Source organism: Phragmites australis, chromosome 13, assembly GCF_958298935.1.
Source record: "Phragmites australis chromosome 13, lpPhrAust1.1, whole genome shotgun sequence".
In the NCBI taxonomy this organism is placed as follows: domain Eukaryota; kingdom Viridiplantae; phylum Streptophyta; class Magnoliopsida; order Poales; family Poaceae; genus Phragmites; species Phragmites australis.
Genome location: NC_084933.1, coordinates 27,279,592 through 27,302,470, shown reverse-complemented (window position 1 = coordinate 27,302,470; position 22,879 = coordinate 27,279,592). Strand labels below are relative to the sequence as shown.

The following is a 22,879-nucleotide window of genomic DNA, read 5'->3' as shown; positions in this document are numbered from 1 at the left end:
TGACGCATTTCTCAGTCATGACGTCTTGGAACTTGTGCCCCTTCCTTCCCGTTCGGGGTATGTCGCGGCCGGCGAGTGCATAAAAGGGTCGGCACACAGGGAGAAAAAAAGAAGAGATGAACAAGCCCAAGCAGTCGACCGTGCCGCAACAGACGAAGAAGACGAATCCCAAAACAAACCAAACCAACAGACGAAGACATTGTGAGCTAGCCTGAGTAGAGCTCCTGCCGAGAAATAAGGAGCATCAAGCTCTTAGTTAGACACAATATTCCTGTAACCAGATACATCCTTGGGAGACCTCCCTCAAGACAGTTATTTCATCCATACAGGAGTAGGATATTACGCCCCCGTACGGCCCGAACCTGTCTAAACTCCGGTGCATTTACTTCTCTTTGCACTAGGTCGATCATTCCCCACCACCGGCCGTTGCATTCACTTTCACTTCCATTTATTTCTCCGACGAACTTATTCAGGATCATCCCCCGGCCGAATCTCTAAAAAGGGGTCTCTCGGGATCCCTGCGACAGGAGTTAATCCTCCGACAACAACCAAACCAATGCTATTGTTCGGGATATTGTAGCACAACTGATAACAGAACAATCGGTAGAGTCTAAAATCAGTTAGCGATGGTTGTTATGATTCTCAAGTTGTTGTATGTGTAAATCATTGAGGTCTATAAATATGAGCGCAATCCATCTGTTTGACATGATAAATTCCTCGTCACTTCCTGTTTTACATCAATTTTCACACTAGGTACTGCTCGTTTCCCCCTTCTCGTTAGCGACAGACTTATGCTATCCCTCTTATAGAAATCCTTGCAATTTTGATTTTGACGTGGTATGTATTCAACTGCTATGTTATATAATTGAGGTGGAAAGTCGATTTAAATAGCAAAAAGGACAAAGTGCCTGATATATTGTGCATCAAGAAGACCAGAAAACACTGAGATTGTTTCATGAAAAACAGACAAAAAAAAAATGTCACAAAAAGAAAAGGAGAAAAAAAAGCGCAGGCAACAAAATCGGCCCACCTGTCAGTCCCTATGCGGGCCCCACACTCGATGATACGCATGTACGGGTGGCAGTTTATCTGGTAGGAAACTCGGTGGCGGGGGACGGTTCGGAGCCTCCGTTTGAGCGGGCCCCGCGCCGGCCATCTCTCCCTGCCCCCGTCCGATCCTACTCTCGCGCATCATCCGACGGCGCCTGATCCGGCCTGCCCGTGCCCTCCACGCCGGCCTCGTCTCCCTCGCCGTTCCTTTTCTGTTTAAGGTTCCCCCCCCCCCCCCCCCCGGTTGCTCTCTTCTCCCTCTGTGGTTTCGTGGCCGGTGACCATGCATATATAGCAACTCCATTACTTCTGCTTCTTATTCTTCTTCTTCTTATCCCTCTCTATTCCTCTCTTCGATTCCGGAGACTGGTCCCGTCGCTGTCGTGGCCTGTTCCATTGGAGGAGGATCGCCCGGGTAGAGGGAGAGGCTGGAACGGAAGGTTGGTCTTGGTCGCTCTTGTTCATCTCCTTCTATTCTTTGTACCTTGTTCAGATGTTATGTTCCAGTTGTTTCTGTTTATTTTCGTGCGCTTGGATTGGTGTTCGTCCATTCATCCGCTCCTGTCCCTCTGGGAGTTTCTGGTTCGCCTGTTGGATTCATGGTGGCAGAGGAAGGCGATTGCATGGTTCGACCTTTTAGCCTTTCTCGTTGCCGTTGGGTTATTCAGTAGTTGTTCCTTGTGAGTTTTAGGAAAACCGGTATTGATCGATTATTTGGACTGGTTTCTTGAGATTTGGAAGGTTTGCGGCTCCATGAAACTTCTGATTTCTTGGTCTCTGCAATCCAATTTCTTTTCTTTTTTTACAGTAATTTCTTTTTCGTTCAACCCTCAAAATTCCCTCTCTCTCTTTTTACACTCTATGTTTTCCTCCGAAAGAAGGAAAGGTTCGTTTTCCACTGCATGTTCCGATTGCTTCAATTTCCTGGAACCCATCAGTTTTATATTCCATTTTTTTTCAGTTACAAGACGTAGATATATTTCTTCTGGGATATGATTGAAATATATAGTGTCGTATGGAATCCGTATGTGTCAACCGTCAAGTTCCTCCAACTCCCTATTATCTTTGAAAAGCAAAACCAGTACACCTTTCGGTTTTGATACAGTATTGTGCCATGCCGTGCTAGAGTTGGCATCAGCAAATTGACCTTTCAGAATAGGCAGTACTTTCAGACATGAAGGGAAAAGGTTGCGGTGGCAACTTCGTTTGGTCGACATAAAAAGAGGTTTTTGTTGTTTTATAAGCAGGAATACAAATGACTAGGCCAAATAATAGGTAAAATTTTCTCAAAAAAATAGGTAAAATTACATGAAGGATCACTTAACTGAATGATCGAAGCTATATCTAAAAAGTAAAAACTAATAGTAAGATGGGTAAACAATATTTCAGTTATATTGCACAGGCCTGGTAGAACAACTGAAGCGGTAAGACCTGTGTAGGAAATCCAACACATGACCTGTAACCACAATTGGCTACTCTTTTTTTTATAATAAGATTCACTTCATCAGTTTGACCATGACATCTGTTCTACTAAGTGCATGACTTCTTCGGGTCATTTCCAATTTCAGGTGATTACCTGACATGGAGGAACACATGGGAAGGCGAACAGTTGGCGGCCTTCTCTTCACCAAGGGGGGCTCAATCCTGCTCTTCCGAGAAGACGGTTCGCGCCGCAAAGCTAACACTTGCTGCTCGCGCCATGGTTGTAGCAGTCGGCATTCGGTTGACAAAGCCAAAGGCAAGGAAATGCACATGGCAGCGGTTCCCAATGAATCGACACCGGCTACACCTCGGAGATCACAAATTTTCAGGAAGCCCAACAGAAAGCCTCCACAGGAATGCGGTGCTTCAGACAGCATCAGCAGGGATGCTGGAAGCTCTTGTAGCGAAACTGGCAACAGGTCAAGAGACACTCCCGGGCGTGATCTACTGGCTCGGCTAAAGGACAGGGTCAATGCATCAAGAAAGCGATCATTGAACAGGGAGAACAGTCCTTCATCACAAAATGGATTCGGTGCTAGTTCCCCAAGCAGTAGCCGGTCAGTCTCAAGACCGTCGCACCGGGCAGCTTCGCGCACAAGGAAAGCAGTTGAAGGTGCAAATGCAGGTGCTGACAGTGTGCACAGAGATACCACTGGAGATGCTAGAAGGAGTTCAGAGAGGAGTGACGATGACCTGTTGCTGATTGAGCAGATAACAAGAGATCAGGTGCCAAGTGAAGGGTTTCTCTCTGGATTCATGGCAAGATACAGAAGTGGTCTCCAGGGAGGACTTTCATCTCTAGAGGACAGCATGGACAATTCAAATGGATACTGGCGCTTTGATATGGGAGGAAGTGAAGAGGTAAGAAATCCTATCACTGCACAATGATCATGCTAAAGTTTTGATGAAAAAAAGATATATTAATTGTAAATTATATGGAATTATATTGTATCTTGCAGCTTGAGAACTACTTCATATTCAATGATCGACATAGAGGAATGAGGATGGATATCGACGGCATGTCTTACGAAGTATGCATCTCTGATCCCTTAATCTGACTATGTCGTTAGCTGATTTCCTTCATTACTTCCTCAGTTCCTATTCTTCTCTCATTTCAGTCCACAACATCTTTTGTTTCTTTGTCGTGCTTTTGTTTCTTTAGTTGTTAGATAATTTACAACACTTTGCATTGCAGGAATTGCTAGCCTTGGGGGAGCGAATTGGTACTGTAAACACTGGTCTTTCAGATGATGCATTGTCCAAGTGCCTAAAAAGGAGCCTCTACATGCCCACAGCTTCAGGTTCTCATGAAGATTGTGACAAAAAGTGCAGCATATGCCAGGCAAGCTCATTTGTATCAGATTGTTCTGTGACGGGATACTATTTGAAGACCTGTAGCATCATGCTAAGTTTTTTTTTTGTTGTATGAAATATTTTTCAGGAGGAATACTCAGTCGGCGAGGTGGTGGGCAAGATGGCGTGTAAACACTACTACCACATTTCCTGCATAAAACACTGGCTCCGGCAGAAGAACTGGTGCCCTATCTGCAAATCCGTTGCTCTGAATACCAACTAGCAACATGTTTCATCTTTCGTCAAAAATGAAGTGTATAGATTCTTCATGTCTAGACACATTTTTTTTTACCTTTTTTAGAACAAAACGAATCATTTGTTTGGACCTTCAGACGTGCTTGGTTCTTGGTTTCCTTCAGTTCCACAACTCGCAGTGAGGACAAGGGATCACGAAATAACTCTGGTGGAAGTGGGGGATTACTTTGTCATTATTCTATTGTCGGAGTCGGTGTTCAATTCGTGTTCTTTGTCTGTGTTTGTAAATACACACATTTTCATCACATTCGTTTCAAGGGGTGGTTATTGTTAAGTGCAGATTTTTAGAAACATGAACACGGATAATGAATTGTTGACCATGTCCAGCTACACGTTATCATATGGGAAGTAGTTGGAGGTCTAGATGAATCTCATACTTTCGAAGGGATAGCACTGTTTGCAGGAGATATTTCGGGGTTGACGATTGGCCGAATCATGTAATCCATCAGATTGCAGCTTACGCAGACATGATTTGTCACTGGTGTGGAGTTTTGGGGGTGTGTATCACGGAAAGGTAATTTTTAAGATCCTCATGTAAAAGATCTTGATGAGATCTTTACTCATGTCGTCCCTTCTCTGATCTAATAGTTGACGCGTGTGTAAGAGAGAAAGTAGGGGACACATATTGCATGAGAAAAATAGGTCTTTTAAAATATCATATCTTATAAAATTTCTTTTCATATCCACTTGCGCGGAACGAATCCGCAGCTCGCCGATCTCCCTAGCGAGTTTCTGCGGTTGGTCCGTGATATCCAAATAAGTACAGCCCACCAACGGGACATAGTAAGTAATTGGGCTTTTTCTCCCCCCAACGCGTGGCCCCATAGAGGATATTTTTCCATTTTAGTGTTTTCTTCTACATGTCTTCTTTTGTTTTCCTTTCTCATATTTATGCACTTTTAGAAATAACAACAAAATTCATGAAACTTTGAACCCTATAGCAACATTTATCTTCTTCTTTTGCTAAAATGTATCAAAATACTTTTATCAAATCAAACCCCCCGCCAATCTTGGCCGCCGCCCAAAAATTTTAGATGATAGAAATTTACTATCAAGAGCTAATGAATACATATAAGAACATAATCTACTATCAGATAAGCTTACCAGCATCTGGAAGCCCATCTTTCTTTAGGACAAATGTTCTTTTCTTCTCATGATCAATAATTGCAATTTTTGATGGTGCATCTAGATATATTTTGTCAACCTTTACCACAAAAATGTTTACAGGTCACCAATCAAAGTTTCATATCTGACACTGGAGTGGTTTGCTTACCTCCGATTCAAACACAATTGCATCCCCTTGCTCCGTGAATGCCTCTTTTGCCTTCAGGTTGTCAAGGTAGTCCAATGTCATAATCATATCTTGGTGCAACTCTCCGATAGCATACAACACTTGTTGGAAGAACCGGCTAATTGTTTCAACTGACCTCCTAAATGAGAGCTCTATCAACCTAAACCTTTGATTATGACCTACCACTCGAAGAAACATCACAATTTGTTCCTCCACTGCGCTATTAATTGTGTTTGTCAGCAAATACCTCGTCCTAAACAAAGTACATAAGTGAAAAAATGAGGCTCTCCTCATTCTAAGTTGCTCCACACAATGGTGATCATCATTATGAAATATGAACTAAGGTTATTCATTCTAATCTGATATCTTTCTGACATAGAGCCGTAGGTGACAGCAAGTGTTCGACTACCGGAACGCCTTGACACATACATCATGCATGCACACATTGTAGCAACTATACATGCACCCTGAACAATAAAGGTCACGACGCTTACAAGCCAATTCCTGCATCTATGCATAAGTACAAACAATGCGGTCATGATTATGAGTTTATGAGCTGAAACAAAAGAATATATGTACTCAGTGTATCAAAATAATACAATGCGATCATAGACCCTAAAGCATTATCATATGAGATTATGAGTATATTCAATAGAAAGTACCAATTAAAAATCAAACATTGAGTGGACCGAGAAAGTTGAACCATGAGCTTGCTTTATTGACATCTACTTTTCAGTTGTTAACTGCCACCTTAAAGTCCATTGATCGAACTCTACTGCTATCAACTTGGACAAACCAAAATCTAAAATCAGTGGATCTATTGACAATCGGGCCTCTCATAGCAACATTAGAGATTTTCTTCGTACAAATGGACTTGTGATGCTTCAAAGAATGAACAACAACTAATCTGGGATCTTTCCAAAAAAATATAGGCCACATTCATAGAAATCACCGGATCTCGCTTGCGGCACCTGTGTCACGCGTGTAGAATTGCTGGGTGGAGGGAGACCGAGGGGTGGGCACACACCTCAGATCGGCGAAGGGCAGAAGTTCTGGAACCACACTGGCAGCACGGAGCAGATCACGACGAAGAGAGAGCGTGAGGGGAGGGAGTTGTGGTGAGAGAGCAGCAGGGGCCAGGGGTGAGCAGTGGGGAGAGAGCAGCGGGGGAGGGGTGAGAAGAAGGAGCGGGAGTGATATAGGGGTGAGAGGAAGGAGCAACGGGGGTGGATGAGGATGACATGACTCGGGCTAGGCTCGGGAGCGAAGGCCCTCGCTAGCTTCGCTGTGGGGATAGGCTAGCCTAGTATTTTTGCATGTGTTCAGCCAGAACGAAACAGTTCAAACAACCAACTAAACATCTTTTGAAAATTGTACACATCATTCAGGCCAGGATGGTCCGATACAGACAATCAATCAACTCCTATAAGTATTTCTATGTCATCATGTAAAGACACCTTTTGATAATAGAAAAACCCTTCTCTATACTTAGTTGCTATATTTTGGGGTAGCATCAGTAACCACCGAAGCACACAAGAGTCACTTATTTGTTACCCTCATCTCATCTAACACAGGCACCATTCATAGCAAGAAAAAAAGAGCACACCTCCAACATCACTCACAGTTTTATATGCATGCATAGTATGGCCCCATGTATGGTCGAGCATATCAACTGCTCTATGTTTAGACATTGTGTCACTCAGTAGCATGTGACGAAAATAGATAAACTACCAAGAGAGCCTCGCCCTAGACATGTTTGACGATGCACCTCACCTGAACAGTTTACTGGAAGAATGCAGGTGCGCGAGGATACATTCAGGGATAGGTCAGGAGGTGACATCCCCTACCGTGCACGTCAATGGCACCTGGGTTCCACAGAACACTCAGTGGCCCATGGACGCCACCTACTCTGCGTCACATGAGCCCCACATGTATGACATGCGAGGCCACTCCTCCCTCTGTCTCCAAGCTGGCATGCTACCAATCGCTGGATCGTACACTATCTCCCCCGATCTCTCTCCCTCTGAACACAGATTCGTCCGCGCGGACCGCGCCCACTAGCAGCGAGAGGCCGCACTAGCACATGGGCACAGGTGAAAGAACAATGCGGTTGACAAGGATGAAAACTAAAACAGTAAACCTCAGTATTCCAGATATAGTTTTAAAACTTTTTTGATCGCAAAAGTAAAAACAATATATTGGGAAACAAAAATGGAAACTATAAAACTTTGTGGAAATGATTTAGTCCATTTTGGATTATTTTCTAGTTTTTCTATTTTGGACTGGGAATTACCATAGGGAATTCCCAAATCTGCCCATCCTCTCCCTCCTCCGCCGCCTTCACTCATCGCTACTATTGCGCCCTCGTGCCGTGGCAACCCATCGATGTGGCGCTGGATCTAGAGGCGTCACGTCGAGGACGTGTTGCGTGTTGCTTCGATTTTTTGCTTCGGCCCGACGTTGCTCGTGCTATGACGACGCTTGATCGGTTTGGAGGCGGATGGCTGTGACGGGCTGCAGATGGCCTTGGGTGGCATAAGGGCGAGGTGCACCCACAATGGGAAGCAAACAAGCAGGTTGGTGATCGCGTCATTGCTCCTCCACCCACCTCTCATCGCGACAGCTCAATGAGCTCGATCGGAGCTCTCTCTTAGCGTGTGTCCTCTCCTGTGAAGCATCATGGTATGAGTGATGAGCTGCTTGGCTATGTCTACAATGAGGTCTGTGCTGTGTTGTGTTTCATGTGTTGATGTAATGATCAGGCTAAATTATTTGTGGTTTGAGGATTAATCGAGGTAGTTGATTATGGACATGAGTGTCCTATATGTGTTCCTTGTCTTTTTATATTGATATCAAGGAGAATTAGTCTAATGGGTGAAGTTAGCGCTCAATGCTACAGTTTAGTATTTTCAAGTTTGAATTATCGATTACCAATCGATACTAGCATGTTTTCGTTCTGATAACATCGTTTTTGGTTTTCTCGTATTATCGACATCATACTCATTTTTGGCATTATCGTTATCGACTTTATTTTCCGATTGAAAATATGAAATTAAAAGTGGTTTAAACCTTTTCCGATCATTTTCAAACCGTTTTTATCCCTAGTGTCCAGCGATGCCTAGAAGATTAGTCCCTCCGGTAACAAATAAGCTTGGTTTTGCACATCGACACGGTAAAATATATTTTTGACTACTATTTTTTAGTGTAATATATTTATAAAATATATCAAAGTTATACTATTACAAAATTACTTTTGAAGATAAATCAAGCCATACTATTTTCAAATATCAAAACTTAATATATAAAAAATAATTTGTAATCGATGTTTTAAAAAATATTGACCACATCTAACTCAAAACAGCTAACTGGATAGAGTAAAAAAACCGGCAAACGATGCAGGCTCGTACTGTCACCGAATTAGTTAATTACTAGCTAAGTATCCATATCTGGTAACGAAAACAAATATTAAATATAATAATATCAAATTTAAATTTAAGTATGTAGATGTAAATATATCATGAGATTTCTGCTAAAAGAATACTTTAGGAATATTGTAGTTTGATTTTAGATAAGATAAAAAATAAGTGTTATCTGTTAATTTCTCTCGTATTTTCTTTTTTATTTATATTAGTAAAATAAGTTTTATATTCGTAACGGTAGTTAGGTGTGAATAATGGAGTAAAATGCTAGATGGTAAAAATAAATAAATTATCTAAATTATAAGAGTTTTTATAAGATAGGACAAGAGTAGATAATATGTGATGCAAAACCATATATAGTATAGAATAACCTGATTTACAGCTAATTAATTTTGGAAGTATATCTTCTCCGCGAGGAAAGAGGGGAAGAAAAAGGGAAGAAGCTACAGGCGGAGAAAGGCGAGGAAGGGAAGAAATCGAGGAGGGGATTGGGTTGCATTGATTCGCCTCACACCGCGTTACTCCTCCTGCCCCAAATCCCAAGCCCTTGCAACCGGATCCCGAATCCGGAGTCCACCCTCTAGTCGTTATCCGCGAAGAAATTTATTCAATCGTGTCGTAATAAAACCCTACGGAGTCTCAACTCCAATCCCGATTGACCCATCCCACCGGAGAAGAGGAGTTGGATCGGAGCATTCGGATGGCCGCCGCCGCATAGGATGGAGCTGGATTCCTCCGGCGGCTGCTCTGCTGCTCCCGCGGATGCTGTGATTGTCGCGATTGGGGTGGTGCTTGGAGCTAGGGGTGGCGCGGGGGGCAGGAGATCTCCCCGAGCAACAATAAGAGCTACGGAGTAGCTAGTTGGGTATGGAGGAGAGTGGCAGCAGTAGGCAGAAGGACGCGGCGCCGCCGTGGATGCCCGGCGAGGCCACGGCGTTCCGCCGTTTTGCGTCTGCCGCGGCTTCGGGGCGGTCGCTGGAGGCATCCCCGTCGGCCTCTGGCAATGGGGTTGCCGCCCGTGTAAGCAGACTCCACGGCGTCCGGAGGAAACCTGTACGCCTCGGTCTCCTCTCTGTTGCTTCCGAATCATCAAATTCCTGGGAAGGAGCTAACATGCTGGCGTAGCTGCTGGTGTAGCTGAATTCCATTTGATGGCGGCTGATGGCCAGCTGAAAGCTTTATACTCTGATCGTTTGACTGCTAGCCGATCGAAATTATTTCTGGTCTGTTAATTGCTTGACTTGGTTGCTTGTGCATAGGGTCCGTGCAACATTGCACTGTTCTATATGAAATCAAAGGTTTAGAGTGATAGAATTTGATAGATGACAGTAGTGTTTCCTGGTTCAAAGATAAACTCGTGTATCGTTGTGTTGCCAAGTGAAATTGTATTTTTTTCTGTTGTGTACAGTTGCAGGGAGGCCTCAAATTGAGGGAAAGATTTCAATACTGAATTAATCCTTAACTTGTATCTATTAAAAATGTTCTGGGAGGTAATACTGGCCTGTAGTCTCTTTAGCGTTTCCCTAACTAGTCTTTAACTAAGCAATGCTTTGGGGTGTTATATTGTTTTCTAAGTTTGGTGAGTATTTGAACAAGGCACCAGTCCTGCAATCTGGCATTATACATCACGTGCATGCAAACATTTTTATGGAATTTAACGAGTTGCTATACCATTTTGAGACATGGGATGCCCTCATAATCCATTTGTTGCAACTCTTTTGTTGTATGATATGCTCCACAAGCCCATGTACTTTTGATGTTCTGCTGCTGGCTGACTCTCTTTACCATGCAGTTTGTTGCAAGATTAACAGCAGACATCATTCAAACGTTTGAACAATGCAACCCTGAGTTTAAGTACTCAGAGGCACTAAACCCGAAACGCTTTCTCACCAGTCCCTCTACCCCAGCCCACAATGATGGGCTTGATAATGCAAATTGGGATCTCATATTGTATGTTAACTTGGAATTGGTCAATAAGATGTCAAACCGGAGGTTTGTTTCTCTCCGTTTTGGTTTTCTATGTGCCGTACTTGCTTGTTTCATCTTATCAAACTGTACATTTTTATTTTGGTACTCAGGTTCATCGTCAAGGAAATGCTTGGCCAGGGAACATTTGGTCAAGTTGTTAAATGCTGGGATACAGAAACCAACGACTATGTTGCTGTGAAAGTTATAAAAAACCAGCCTGCATTTTACCATCAGGCTATCATGGAGGTTTCACTCTTAAGAACGGTATGGTAGCCCATTAGGAACTTACTTCATTTTGCTTGATATATGTCGCGAATCACTATGGCAATCGTGGGTGTATTTGCAGCTAAATCAGAGATTTGATCCTGATGATCAGCATAACATTGTCCGTATGCTTGATTATCTCTCATTCCAAAATCACTTGTGTATAGCCTTTGAAATGCTTGGTCAAAACCTGTAAGTTGATTTCTTTAAAACTTTTTGCCCAGTAGTTTCATCCCTTGATTATTTTTTTGTTCACACTACATTATAAACTCCCAAAAATTTAGGTATGAACTATTGAAAAGGAACCATTTAAGGGGTCTTAAGGTGATATATGTGCGGGCCTTCTCAAAACAGGTGAGGTATCTATAGGTGTACGAGTGTATCCCATGAATGTCAATTTAATATTTCTTTGTTATTACCAAATCTTGCCTTATATGTTTTCAGATATTGGATGCCATGGTTGTGATGAGAGATGCAGGCATCATTCATTGTGATCTCAAGCCAGAAAATATTCTCTTAGCTCCCAGGTGAGTTGCCCCTTTGAGCATTGTATTTTCCACTATTAGGGTTTGGATCATTATTTTAAAGAGAGTTGTAGCTTGATGGTGTAAGATGAATTTTACAGTGTCGCAACAGCTGCAGCAGTGAAAGTTATTGATTTTGGATCAGCATGCCTGGAGGGTAAAACAGTTTACTCTTACATACAGGTTTTCTTTTTGGAACTTCTGAGACATCATTTCTTAAATTTTTATGTAAGTACTGTTCATTATTTGAAAATAAGGCATTGGTTCTTTCCTTCCATTTTGCTAGAGCCGCTATTACAGGTCTCCTGAGGTTCTCCTTGGCTATCCGTATCCTTTATAGCTATAGGCAGTTGTTTCATTTCATTCACCATAAGCATCTTGCTCAGCATTTTCTGGAGGCTGTATTTAATTACTAATTCTTTTTCTTCAATGAGTGGCTATCGTTCTTCCTTTTCAAGTGAATTTCTTTGATGCCTTTCCAAGTGGCTTGCTTGAACCTTAATATTTACCAGATATACTACTGCGATTGATATGTGGTCATTTGGATGCATAGTTGCTGAACTATTTATAGGTTTGCCATTATTTCCTGGAGCATCAGAATATGATGTGCTTCTGCGAATGATGAAGATTCTTGGGCAAGTCCTTGTACCTATAATTTTCTCTCCTAACTCTGCATTCTGCATGCAATCATCTTCATGGCTGCATGCTAATTCTTAATTGAGTCTCATGTAGTCATTTTTTAGCTTCTTTGTTCAGCTAAGAATTTAACACACCTGTATGTACATTTTTTAGGGGGCAACCACCAGATGACCTGCTAAGGGAAGCTAAAAACACTGGAAGATTTTTTAAACATGTTGGAAGTATTTATCCTGGTAGTGAGGCACCTGATGGTCTTGCCAGTGCGTACAGAATGTTAAGTGAAGAAGAAGTGGAAGCAGTAAGTTTCTTGTGATTTCACCCAAAATAACCCTGGATTTTTTTTATATCCGGTTATAATGTGCAGCCTTACTATATACAGAGGGAATCCAAGAGGCCAAAGGTAGGGAAGTGGTACTTCCCACACTTAAAGCTTGACAAGCTCATATACACCTATCCCTGGAACAATACAGAATTGACAGGTTTGTTTAATGTTTCTCTTTAGTTTCTAAATTAGACTTTTTGTTAGTTTCAGTCAGGTAGCTGTAACTTTAGTGTTTTGCCATATTCATGTCTCTTTTATTATTTAGTGAACATGGTGTTGGTGTCTTCTTAAGTTGTGTACTTCCCCATTGTGTTAAAAGTATTATCTTTTGCCTTCATGTCATGAAGGAACCTAGATGTTAGTTGACGAAGAGTTATGCTAATTTATTTAGAGTATATAGTATATTTAGAAGTACATGCTTGAATTTTGTGTTTGTCATTTTGATTGGGTCTCCTGAATATGCAAATTAGAGTTCTTACAATAAAGCTTGCAAGTTTGATATTATGTTCTCAGGTCTTGCATTTTCATTCAGAGACAGAAAAAACAGATCGCTTGGCATTAGTTGATTTCTTGAAGGGACTTCTTGAATTTGATCCAAATAAGCGATGGTCACCGTTGCAGGTATGTCATATGTGCTACTGCTACTGGTACAAATCCATTTCTTTCTTCTTACTAATGTAGAGATTATTTTACATTTATTTGCACTGATGTTTAGCCTTTTGTGTTCTTGTCAAGATGATTTACCCTATTGACCTAGTAGTATTATAAGCTTGCATTGGTTTTGCACATATGAAGACATTCTGCAAGAAACCACAAATTTTCATATTGAAAATCATATTCATCTGGAAGAACTTGATTGTTACTAAAACCTATTTCAGGTTCTATGTCATCCATTCATAACAGGCGAACCGTTCACTGGTCCATATGAGCCTGTCCCTGAGACTGCAAGAATTGTGAGTATGGTCCTATTTTCATTTTTCTTGTAAAAAACCAACTAATTTAGATGATATGCTTCTGTTTGGGAGTCTATATCTACATTAGGAAGTTGGGAATAATAAGAAATATGGGCATTGCTTTTCTTGGTTTTTGTGGTGTATCCCATAGTTGGGGGTGACGAGCCCTACATGGTCATAAGTTCCAGTCCATGACACTCGTACACTAATCAAGAAGCATATCAAATATGTAGTATTTTGTCTATATACACATAACACATGAATGCGTCTGCATGATGAGCACACCTACACTCTACCTTTCCAATATTCTCTGAAAACTATATTTTTTTTCCATGCATGTTAAGCCAGGCATTCATCTCTGGTTTTTGACCCTAACATGTCCTGTCTTCGATTTGTATTGTAGCCTGTCTCTCGAGCTGCAGCAATCGATCACAATCCTGGAGGTGGCCACTGGCTACATACAGGTCTTTCACCTCAGGTGATTACTATTCTCTCTTATCGTGATTCTGATTTTTGTTTTAGAAATAATAAACTCAAAAGTCTTTCTTAAACCATTCTGCTAACTGGAAATGCTCTATATTTGAAACTTTTCTAGGTTGGAAGTATGAATAGATGTCTACCTCTGAATAATGCCTATCCTCCGAAGATGCCCTTTTCTTATGGGAGTAGTTATGGAAGCTTTGGTAGCCATGGTAGCTATACTGGTAATGCTGGTCTTGCTAGCAGCTACGGAAGCATTGGTGATGTTAATGCTATCAACATGTATTACTCACCCTTAGGTTCTTCTGGATTTAAACAAGTTGGCTCTAGTCCAGATATTAGATTAAGACCTCGTCTCTCACATGATAGAGGCATTCGATTAAGCCCTGGCAGTCTGGGGCCTATGTCTCTTGGAGCCAGTCCATCGCAGTTTACCCCACCAAACTACCAGATGCAAATCCCTGCTAATTCTACTGGGAAGCATGGTTCTGGTTCACCTGCAAGTGGAGGCATTCATGGCTCCCCATTGGGAAAAGCTGCACCAGCAGGCCCATACAGCAACAGGAGGAACTTGCCAATGCCGCCACATGAATATTTATCTCAACATGGACAAGGACGTTATGGAGATGGAGTCAGTTTTAGTCATTATGATGCCTATGTTCGAGGACATACAGGCTACTCTCAGAATGCAGGACCTAGTTCTGGTCATCCTAGTTGGAGACCGCAAATAGGTTCCTGGAGTGGTTTTTCCGTGGAGGCCTCGCCAAATCATGAGCCTTCACATGCTTTCCATTCACAGGCAGTTCATTCGCACTCGTTTGACTTTTCACCAAATACATCAGCTCCATCAGCGCTTGATCCTGCTGACTGGGACCCTAATTATAGGTATGCAAAAAAACATACTCAGGTTGATTCTTGCAAACTCAAAATGCAATCTGGATATTGATTGGTATCTTCGCTGTTCTATTTTGCAGTGACGAGTCACTGTTGCAAGAAGACAATTCTCTGTCAGCTGATCTAAGTAGCAGTCTTCACCTTGGAGATGCGATTGGTCAAGCGAACCGATCTACCAGATCAGCAAATGTCCAAGGCCACATATTTGCAGTATCGAACCCTTTACCGACAAACCAAAGGTATTTTTGCTGTGACTTTTCCTTGGAAACTGACACCTAACTATTTTGTACTCCTTATTTTCCCCCAACCAGAGTATTTTGAGCTATGCTAGTTTGCTGCTTTTCCTTGTACGCTCATACCAATCTGTTACCTTTTTAGTTACAGAGCAGATCAATTATTTCACGCTTCCTCTCAAGGAGGGAGTGCTCATTCCAGTGTTCCAATCAGCTTTGGTGGTTACAACCCCTCAAATTATCCTCAGCAAAATCTTCGTGCTCGTCATGCACCACCATTCTTTCAGCAGCGATACAACCAGGCAACTTCTTCTAGTAATATGCGGCCGATGGGGAACCATCACAACGGGCAGTCTGCGTGGTCCAGTAGTTATGGCATGGGTGATGGAGTGCCCTGGGGTATTTATACATCTCTCTCTTTTAAGGGAGTAAAGATAAAGAAAACATTTCCTTCAAGAATATTAACCGTAGCGCCCAAATCTGCTGCAGGAGGAACAGGTGGACATTCGTTTACGGCTAGCGGGCTACCTCATCTCTAGCAAGAAAGGATTATGGGAGCATCCTTTAGTGCGGACCGGAGGAATGACATTGATTCATTGCAGGCGTAAATTACTTGTACTTGCGAATTCGGAGTTGCGATGTTTCTGGCTGAATTGTTTTCCAATGTTGTTTCACCCCCATTCCACCGTTTGGTCCTTCGTCAAAGACAAGACTCCGGATAGATATGACATGAATCGATAATTATAGCATTCCTTGTGCTGCTGTTTCTGCGTTGGAAGTTTGTGTCTTATTACTGGATAGCTGTCATACTGAGGAATAGTTTGTAGATTGTGAATTATAAAAGTTGGATTATATAATCGGTAAAAACTGATGGAATTAGGATTGTTGGATTGTTACACTCAGAGGCTGGGTCCGGATGCCGTGCAAAACAGAATGTCAAAATGGGCCGCGCTTTGAGGAAATGACGAAGCGATGGCATCGCACGACGCACGCAGCACGGCACGACCGGGGATCACTGAGCTGCAGGGTTCTCGGACCCAAATCCGACTCGCTACCCCCCCCCCCCCCCCTTTCGCAGTGGAGTGACCTTCGCAGTGGCGGCCTGCGCCGCAAAAACCCGACGGCACGACGCGCAATTCGCCCCGCGATCCACTTGCTTCTCTAGCTCGCCCCCTTGCCGCAAGTTCGTCGAGATGGCGGCAAAATCTGGGTACAGCCGCCCGCGCCAGCTCGCCGATGACACTGCTCCTCCGGCCCCCAGCGCTGTCCTGTACGTGGCCAACTGCGGACCCGCGGTAGGGGTGACAGATGCCGACGTCCGCGCGGCCTTCGGCGCCTTCGGGGAGGTCGCGGGGGTCCATGCTGCCGACGACAGCGGCGCTCGCGTCATTGTCCGGTTCCACGAGACCGAAGCGGCGGAGGCCGCCATGGCGGCGCTCCACGGGCGCCCCTGCGGCCGCCTCGCGGGGCGGGTGCTGCACATACGCTACTCGGTTCCCGTGAAACCGAAGGCTAGGTCCAGTGGCTCGCTCCCGGTGGCGCTCGCGGCGTCGGAGCTCGGGCTCCCCGGGATTTACATGGTTGCGGAGTTCGTGAATGCCGCTGAGGAACAGGTTGGCCAATTGGAGGCCTCCCAATTTGTTGTCTAAGTTAGAGGGTTTGCTAAATTATCTCTGCTATCTCTTTGCGCCTTTTGCAGGACCTACTTGCGGCTGTGGATAGCAGGCCTTGGAAAAGTTTGGCGAAGAGACGAGTTCAGCATTATGGTTTTGAGTTTCTGTATGAAGTAAGTTGATCTTGTAAGTATCTCAGGATGATGCAAATTGTTCTGCCCTGTTTGATTATCTTGCAATCTTACACCGATAATTGAATGGGACTACTTAGTACCGTAAGCGCCTAGTGTTATTAGGAGGATATGTTTTTTCCTTCATTTGTGCAAGGGAAAAGAAACATCTACTCAATCGCGTGAGATGCGTTGGCCTGTAGTTGTTATGCTGTGTAGCATCAATGCTGAGTTTCATGATCCTTCATACTGTCTGCCTCATTTTAATCGTTCTTGTACTTAACCAAGTCCTGAGGTTTCACCGTGGAATAAAACAGTCAATGTCACTTCTGTTGTACAAGCAAAGGTTTGTGTAGTATGAAGTGTGAACAAACTTTAGTAATTTGTAACTTCTACTGCACATTTTCCTTTAATAATCATATCTTCAACTGAAGGCTACCTCAGCTTTATGTTGAAGAGGATTCTTTGATATCTACAGACAAGGAATGTTGATTCAAAGCAGTTCTTGGGTGAATTACCGGCTTTTGTTTCAAGAATCCTTGAGAAGATCGTTTCTTTTCCTGGTGTGAAGAAATGCACGACAAAATTGGTTGATCAATTGACAGTAAGTGTGTATATGCCTATTGTTTTCTGCCTTGTTTTCCTTACTGAAGGTGGCATCTACAACTATTATTCTTGCCCTGTTCCAAGATCTAATCCAGATTTGACCCCTAGACGTCTATCGATAACATCATTAGCTTTTGAAATCAAATGATGCATTCAATTGTTCATGTGTTCACAGGTAAACGAATATCCTTGTGGTGTAGGTTTGTCTCCACATATAGATACACACTCAGCATTCGAGGAAATGATCTTTAGCCTTTCTTTGGCTGGACCTTGCATCATGGAATTCAGGAAATACCCTAAAGGCAGTTGGCGTGCTCCAGGTGTGGTCAATGGAACTGATGAAGATAGCAGTCAAGATCCAGAGTGTATAAGGAAAGCCATTTTCCTACCTCCTCGGTCAATGTTACTGATGTCAGGAGAAGGCCGATATGCTTGGCATCACTACATACCGCACCATAAAGTATGTAATGTTTAACCCTATGCATGCACTATTTCAACTGTTAAATAACAATGCTACAGAGTAAAAATAATGTTTATGCTGTGTTTTCTTTTAGATCGATGATGTGGGTGGTCAAGTCATCAAAAGAAATTCAAGGAGGGTTTCTTTCACTTTTCGAAAGGTTTGTCATGTTTTGTTTGTTTCACGGTACGCTTGATTGGGTTTAGTGTTTTCACCGAACAGTTTACCAATAGTATAACATGCTAACCATTTTCTTCATTTCTGGATTTTTGGTTTGCCACTAGCCTCCTACCTTTACTCATAAAAGCCACCATGCTGCCACTGTTTTACTCATTTCCTTCATTCTGGGTGGCAATTACAGGTGAGGATGGGTCCTTGTGACTGTGAGTACAAGCAATTTTGTGATTCTCATAGCAAGAGATGTTAAGCTGGAAAGGCTAAAAGCTTTAACACTACTTGCTGCTACTACTATCGGCAAGTCTCATGACAGACTGGTGTCTGTTGTCTGATTGTCCGACAATCCCACCAACAAAATGTTCAGGGCGCTCACCGAAGAAGTCATGTAGAGTAGCAGATGTTTGATCAAACCAATGGGTAGAGAATCATCAGTTTGTAACTTCTGAACCTTGTGGCAGGTTCATTTTGAGGTTGAATTGCTTCGATGAGCATGTAGTATGTCATTACGTTGCCTGATATAGTGAAATGAAAAAAAATCTGTATGATGCAACAATGATACTATTGTGTATGCTGCTGCTGAGCTTCATGGAATTGGTCTTCGCTGTCAGTGAACTTCTCTGGATGTACCCAGTTTCATTATTTGGTTCCTTGATTTTAGTGATTTCTGGAATTTCTTGGTGTTGAGCTTTACCAGAGAGATGCCTTCAGGTTTAAGAGATACAGATATGGAGATACAAACTCCCACTGCAAAGCAAAAAATTGTAATCCGGGGATTTTCCTCTTCGTTTGAGTAATTACAGGAATGCTTTCTGTGCCCATCTTTACAAGCAAGAGTGTATGAACGAACTGCTGTACACTTCGCCATACATGTCAGGTGTCTGGGCCTAAATTCTGTATGAGGCTACGAGCGGTGCTACCTTTGCTTGGTTATGACATGAATGGCTTGTAAATAGTGGAACTGAACTCACTGCTCACAGGTTGCAAAACGGTCACATTCAACTCATCAGTATCCTGCATGGCTGCATCCAGGACATCATGGTATCTGGGCACGTTTGGTCCCCCTGCCAAAAAATTGGGGCCTCCAAGCTCGCGAGGACCGTTGCTTGGTTCGGCGCCCACGCCTCCCTCCAACAAACACGCCCGCGTCAGTGTAATTCCGCACCCACGCGTGGCCGATTCCGTGGCGGCCGGATTGGCGCACTGGGGCTCAATCCTGCTTTATGGAATTGTTTGCTTCTCGCGCATATTCATCGTTCATACGCAGTCTGGGAGTTCATTTTATGTGTTGATATATTCAAATGTCCCAAAGTGCACCAGTTTTGCCAATACGTTAATGCTGCAGATAACTGAGTGCGAATCTGTAGCCTGAGCTGATCACGTCACAGAACATGACCAGATACCAAGTCAGTAAGCTTTCAACTACCACAGTACAAAAACTTCTTAGATGATTTCATCACTGTTGTAATTAACCCCATGCAGCATGGAGTATATATGGTCATTTTTTGGGTAGTTTTGCAACGCTCCATCCTGGACTTTAATCCAACTAGAACCTGCCACTTTCCTCAACCCTCTTAACCTCATCTCCTTTCTCAAGCTATCAGCACTACTCCAGTTACTCTCAGCAGCAAAAATGTGTGACAGCAAAACATTGTAGCCAGAATGACTATATTTCTCAAAGCCGAGCAGTCTCTCCGTCACCAATTTTGCCAACTCCTGCTTGCCCTGCGCTTTGCAGGATGCAAGCAGTGATCCCCAGACGGGAACGAAGTTGCCCTCCTCACCCAGCCCGTCCACAAATTCATAAGCTTCCTCCACTCTGCCAGCTTTAGATAACAAATCCACAACGCAGCAATGATGCTGAGGAGTAGCTGCAACCCCAAACATTTCCATTGACCTGTACGACGCAAGTCCTTCCTCGACCAGCCCAGAGTAATTACATGCCGAAATTACCGCCAAGAAGGTCACAGCATCAGGTTTTAGCCCCTTCTCTTGCATTGAGTAGAAAAGGGACAGTGCTCTTCTGCCAAAACCATGCTGACCAAGACCAGAAATCATGGTTGTATAGGAGACGGTGTTCTTCTCTATCATGACACCAAAAACCTGTTCTGCAGAAGAAATCTCGCCACACTTTGTGTGTGTCAACAATAGCTGTACCTACGAAGACATTGGTGTCCAAACAACGGCGCACAACAAAACAATGGATCTGCTTCCCTGCATTTACACCCCCTCCAACAGGATCATCACATGCTGGGAGCACTGAGGCAAGTGTCACTGAAGTAGGCTCAAGACCTGCCTCAACCATTGCCCGGAATACCAAGACTGCCTTTTCAGACGGCCCACTTTGTGTCTATCCTGCTACCATGGCATTCCAAGTGACTTCATCTCTCTCGTCAGTCCCATAGCCATCAACACTCTCTGAGCTACTTCTATGCGATCGGACTTGGCATACATGTCTATAAGATAGCTCTCCAAGCCCTCACCCTCAATGCCGTGCCTTATGAGATAACCATGGGCTTGTTTACCTATCTGAAGGTCTCCTGTATTTGATGCAGCAGAAAGAACTGCGATCAAGGTCACTGAATCAGCAACAAAACCTGAATTTTTGCATCTGATAAACGAGCAACAGGCCTTCCAAGTCAAAATCATTCTGCAGGAAAGCAGTGACCATGGTGTTCCAAGAAACAATGTCCTTCTCTGGTAACCTGTCAAAGAGATCAAAGGCAGTTTGGACATTGCCGCATCTCGAATACATCACAACAAACGCATTACCAAGTATCACAGGCAGTGTGCTGCGCATTCCTTTAATCAAGTAGCCATGCAGCTGCTGACCCAGCTTGCCATCCTGTGACTGTGATGCAGCCGTCCGGGCCGACAAGAAGGTCACAACATCCAATGGAACCTCTCTAGAACCCAGTAAATGGATAAAGAGATCCATGGCTTCAGCAAACTTCCCATTCTGCACATACCCAGTGATCATCGTGTTCCAAACCTCGGTGTTCTTCTTGGCAGTGTGCTCAAACACCCTTCAAGCTGACTGCACACCCCCGTGCTCAGAGAACATGACGATTGCCGAGCTGACAACAAAGAGATCATTGACATACTCCACCCCATGCTTCACAAGCAGGCCGTAGAGCAAGAACGGCCAGCTTGGATAATCGCCTGCCGCGGCGGGGAAGACATTGACGAAGCTGACCGGCGTGGGCCTGACGCCATCCTCCAACATACACGCGAACAGCTCCAGGGCTTCGTGTGGACGACCGGTCTTGACGTACCAACCTAACAGGGTATTCCAAGAAACGGCGTTCCGATTGGGCATCGCATCGAACAGCCTGCGGACGATGTCGACGCCGCCGTCGCGGTACCGCACACAGGAGGCGTCGAGGTTGAGGAGGAAGTTGCGGAGCACCGCGGAGTCGGGGAGCGCGCTCGCGCGGCGGAGGAGGTGCACGTGGACGGACCTCCCGAGGCGAAGGCGCCGGGTCCTCGCGCAGGCGGTGAGCGCGGAGGAGTAGGTGTAGTGGTCGGAGCGCGGCGTGATTGAGGAGTGCGTAGAGGCGGGGCGCGTGGTCCGGGAGCGCGCTGGCCACGTAGGCGATGAGGAGCACATTGCAGAGCAGCGTCGGCGGCGGACGCGGGAGCTTGTCCAGCAGCAGCCGACGCGCGCGGTCGAGGCGGCCCTGCTTGCACAGCAGCCTCATAATTTTAACCGGAGATTCTCCTACTACTAAGCCATGGATCATAATCGGGGACGACATGGCCATCGTTATCGCACAAGGGCAATATCATCAACAGTGTTTTTTACCATGACAATGGTGCCGGTTATAATATTAGTGAATGTGCTTTTTCTGGGTCTAATGGTGGCTAGGCTGAGAGTAGAGGCAGAAGCAGCTAAAATCCAAATTTAGCTGGTGGGAGAGGGATGCAGGATAGCAGGAGATAGAGGACAATTTTTCATTTGATAGGTGATGTTCGATCAGGCTTGATAATAACATTGTTAAAATAAACAAATAAATAAAAATAGCACAACTTAGTTTCAAATCTACGTCTAACTTATCCAACAATCTCACACTCCAACCACAAAGTAAAAATTAGATCTTTTCATACTATAAGCATAAGAGCATCACATATTCAAGTGTGTCTACTAACCTTTGCTGCTTCAACGCCATGTTCTTCTGGTATTGCCGTAGCATGCTGCATCGCCCATCCTTTTCCTTTCTTCCATAAGTCTCATTTTCCTCTTTTTGGCCTCACGATCAGTTTTGATTTGATCTTTTTCTTCATATTTCTCTTATGTCTCCTCTTTCTTTCTTAAGCCACAAATTTTCTGTTATCCTCATCCTTCTTTCTAACTACGTAATCCAGTTCGAATTTTTACTATAAATTTGATTTTGGGTTTAACACACTCTTTCACCCGTTAACAATCGGACCCGTTAAGAATGGGGTGAGATACAATCTTCTGATTCCCCGCGCAATGACAACAGAACAAACATTTTGACTGTTATGGCAACCAATTTTTCAGTTGATTCTTTGCACGAAAACAAAAACTGACTACAAACAAAAAAAAAAACTTCACAGGAAACCATCTGATTCATGACGTGTCGCTTTTTCATTAGTTTAAAATATGACGGTAAGCAGAAAGAAGCTATCAGGTAGTCATTCACGTATATATAAAATATTTACAAGACTAAACGTCTGTTTCTAGAAATAGCAAGAATATACTACAGGT

At 43.7% G+C, this 22,879-nt stretch overlaps 3 protein-coding genes and 1 pseudogene across 5 annotated transcripts; 3 read left to right on the top strand and 1 right to left on the bottom strand.

Moving 5' to 3' along the window:
• The first annotated feature begins 1,312 nt into the window (after window positions 1-1,312).
• Window positions 1,313-4,460, top strand: LOC133888299 (probable E3 ubiquitin-protein ligase RHG1A). Of its 2 annotated transcripts, XM_062328485.1 has the most exons (6): window positions 1,313-1,490; window positions 1,660-1,676; window positions 2,619-3,393; window positions 3,492-3,563; window positions 3,728-3,874; window positions 3,974-4,460. In XM_062328485.1, exons 3-6 carry the CDS (start codon window positions 2,632-2,634, stop codon window positions 4,106-4,108), a joined length of 1,116 nt encoding a protein of 371 aa, XP_062184469.1. In that variant the 5' UTR covers window positions 1,313-1,490; window positions 1,660-1,676; window positions 2,619-2,631; the 3' UTR covers window positions 4,109-4,460. The 2 variants fall into 2 exon arrangements, with proteins under 2 accessions (XP_062184469.1, XP_062184468.1); XM_062328484.1 differs by lacking the exon at window positions 1,660-1,676 and having other exon boundaries at window positions 1,315-1,490.
• Window positions 4,461-9,234: 4,774 nt separating this feature from the next.
• On the top strand, window positions 9,235-15,905 carry LOC133888709 (dual specificity protein kinase YAK1 homolog). 2 transcript variants are annotated; one of them, XM_062329051.1, is made up of 18 exons: window positions 9,235-9,903; window positions 10,643-10,842; window positions 10,929-11,082; window positions 11,165-11,274; window positions 11,367-11,436; window positions 11,527-11,609; window positions 11,708-11,789; window positions 11,893-11,933; window positions 12,119-12,241; window positions 12,399-12,543; window positions 12,625-12,724; window positions 13,100-13,188; window positions 13,446-13,520; window positions 13,924-13,998; window positions 14,116-14,885; window positions 14,975-15,133; window positions 15,279-15,526; window positions 15,617-15,905. In XM_062329051.1, the coding sequence occupies exons 1-18, from the start codon at window positions 9,718-9,720 to the stop codon at window positions 15,664-15,666; spliced, it is 2,760 nt and encodes a 919-aa protein (XP_062185035.1). In that variant the 5' UTR covers window positions 9,235-9,717; the 3' UTR covers window positions 15,667-15,905. The 2 variants fall into 2 exon arrangements, with proteins under 2 accessions (XP_062185035.1, XP_062185034.1); XM_062329050.1 differs by having other exon boundaries at window positions 9,236-9,903; window positions 15,273-15,526.
• On the top strand, window positions 15,882-18,709 carry LOC133888712 (alkylated DNA repair protein ALKBH8 homolog). Its single transcript, XM_062329052.1, has 6 exons — window positions 15,882-16,740; window positions 16,827-16,913; window positions 17,389-17,514; window positions 17,692-17,976; window positions 18,071-18,136; window positions 18,338-18,709. The coding sequence occupies exons 1-6, from the start codon at window positions 16,321-16,323 to the stop codon at window positions 18,401-18,403; spliced, it is 1,050 nt and encodes a 349-aa protein (XP_062185036.1). The 5' UTR covers window positions 15,882-16,320; the 3' UTR covers window positions 18,404-18,709.
• Window positions 18,710-19,216: 507 nt separating this feature from the next.
• Window positions 19,217-21,866, bottom strand: LOC133888711 (pentatricopeptide repeat-containing protein At3g22150, chloroplastic-like; annotated as a pseudogene).
• Between the last annotated feature and the right edge of the window lie 1,013 nt (window positions 21,867-22,879).

What these genes read in the sequence shown, in the direction of transcription:
- LOC133888712 (XM_062329052.1), top strand. Translation starts at nt 16,321, where the DNA reads ATGGCGGCAAAATCTGGGTACAGCCGCCCGCGCCAGCTCGCCGATGAC. An exon ending in GTTTTGAGTTTCTGTATGAA is followed by an intron (nt 16,914 to 17,388) that starts GTAAGTTGATCT and finishes TGATATCTACAG; the next exon opens with ACAAGGAATGTTGATTCAAA. An exon ending in TTTCTTTCACTTTTCGAAAG is followed by an intron (nt 18,137 to 18,337) that starts GTTTGTCATGTT and finishes TGGCAATTACAG; the next exon opens with GTGAGGATGGGTCCTTGTGA.
- LOC133888299 (XM_062328485.1), top strand. Translation starts at nt 2,632, where the DNA reads ATGGAGGAACACATGGGAAGGCGAACAGTTGGCGGCCTTCTCTTCACC. An exon ending in ATATGGGAGGAAGTGAAGAG is followed by an intron (nt 3,394 to 3,491) that starts GTAAGAAATCCT and finishes TGTATCTTGCAG; the next exon opens with CTTGAGAACTACTTCATATT. An exon ending in TCGACGGCATGTCTTACGAA is followed by an intron (nt 3,564 to 3,727) that starts GTATGCATCTCT and finishes TTTGCATTGCAG; the next exon opens with GAATTGCTAGCCTTGGGGGA.
- LOC133888709 (XM_062329050.1), top strand. Translation starts at nt 9,718, where the DNA reads ATGGAGGAGAGTGGCAGCAGTAGGCAGAAGGACGCGGCGCCGCCGTGG. An exon ending in GAAATGCTTGGTCAAAACCT is followed by an intron (nt 11,275 to 11,366) that starts GTAAGTTGATTT and finishes CCAAAAATTTAG; the next exon opens with GTATGAACTATTGAAAAGGA. An exon ending in AGCGATGGTCACCGTTGCAG is followed by an intron (nt 13,189 to 13,445) that starts GTATGTCATATG and finishes AACCTATTTCAG; the next exon opens with GTTCTATGTCATCCATTCAT.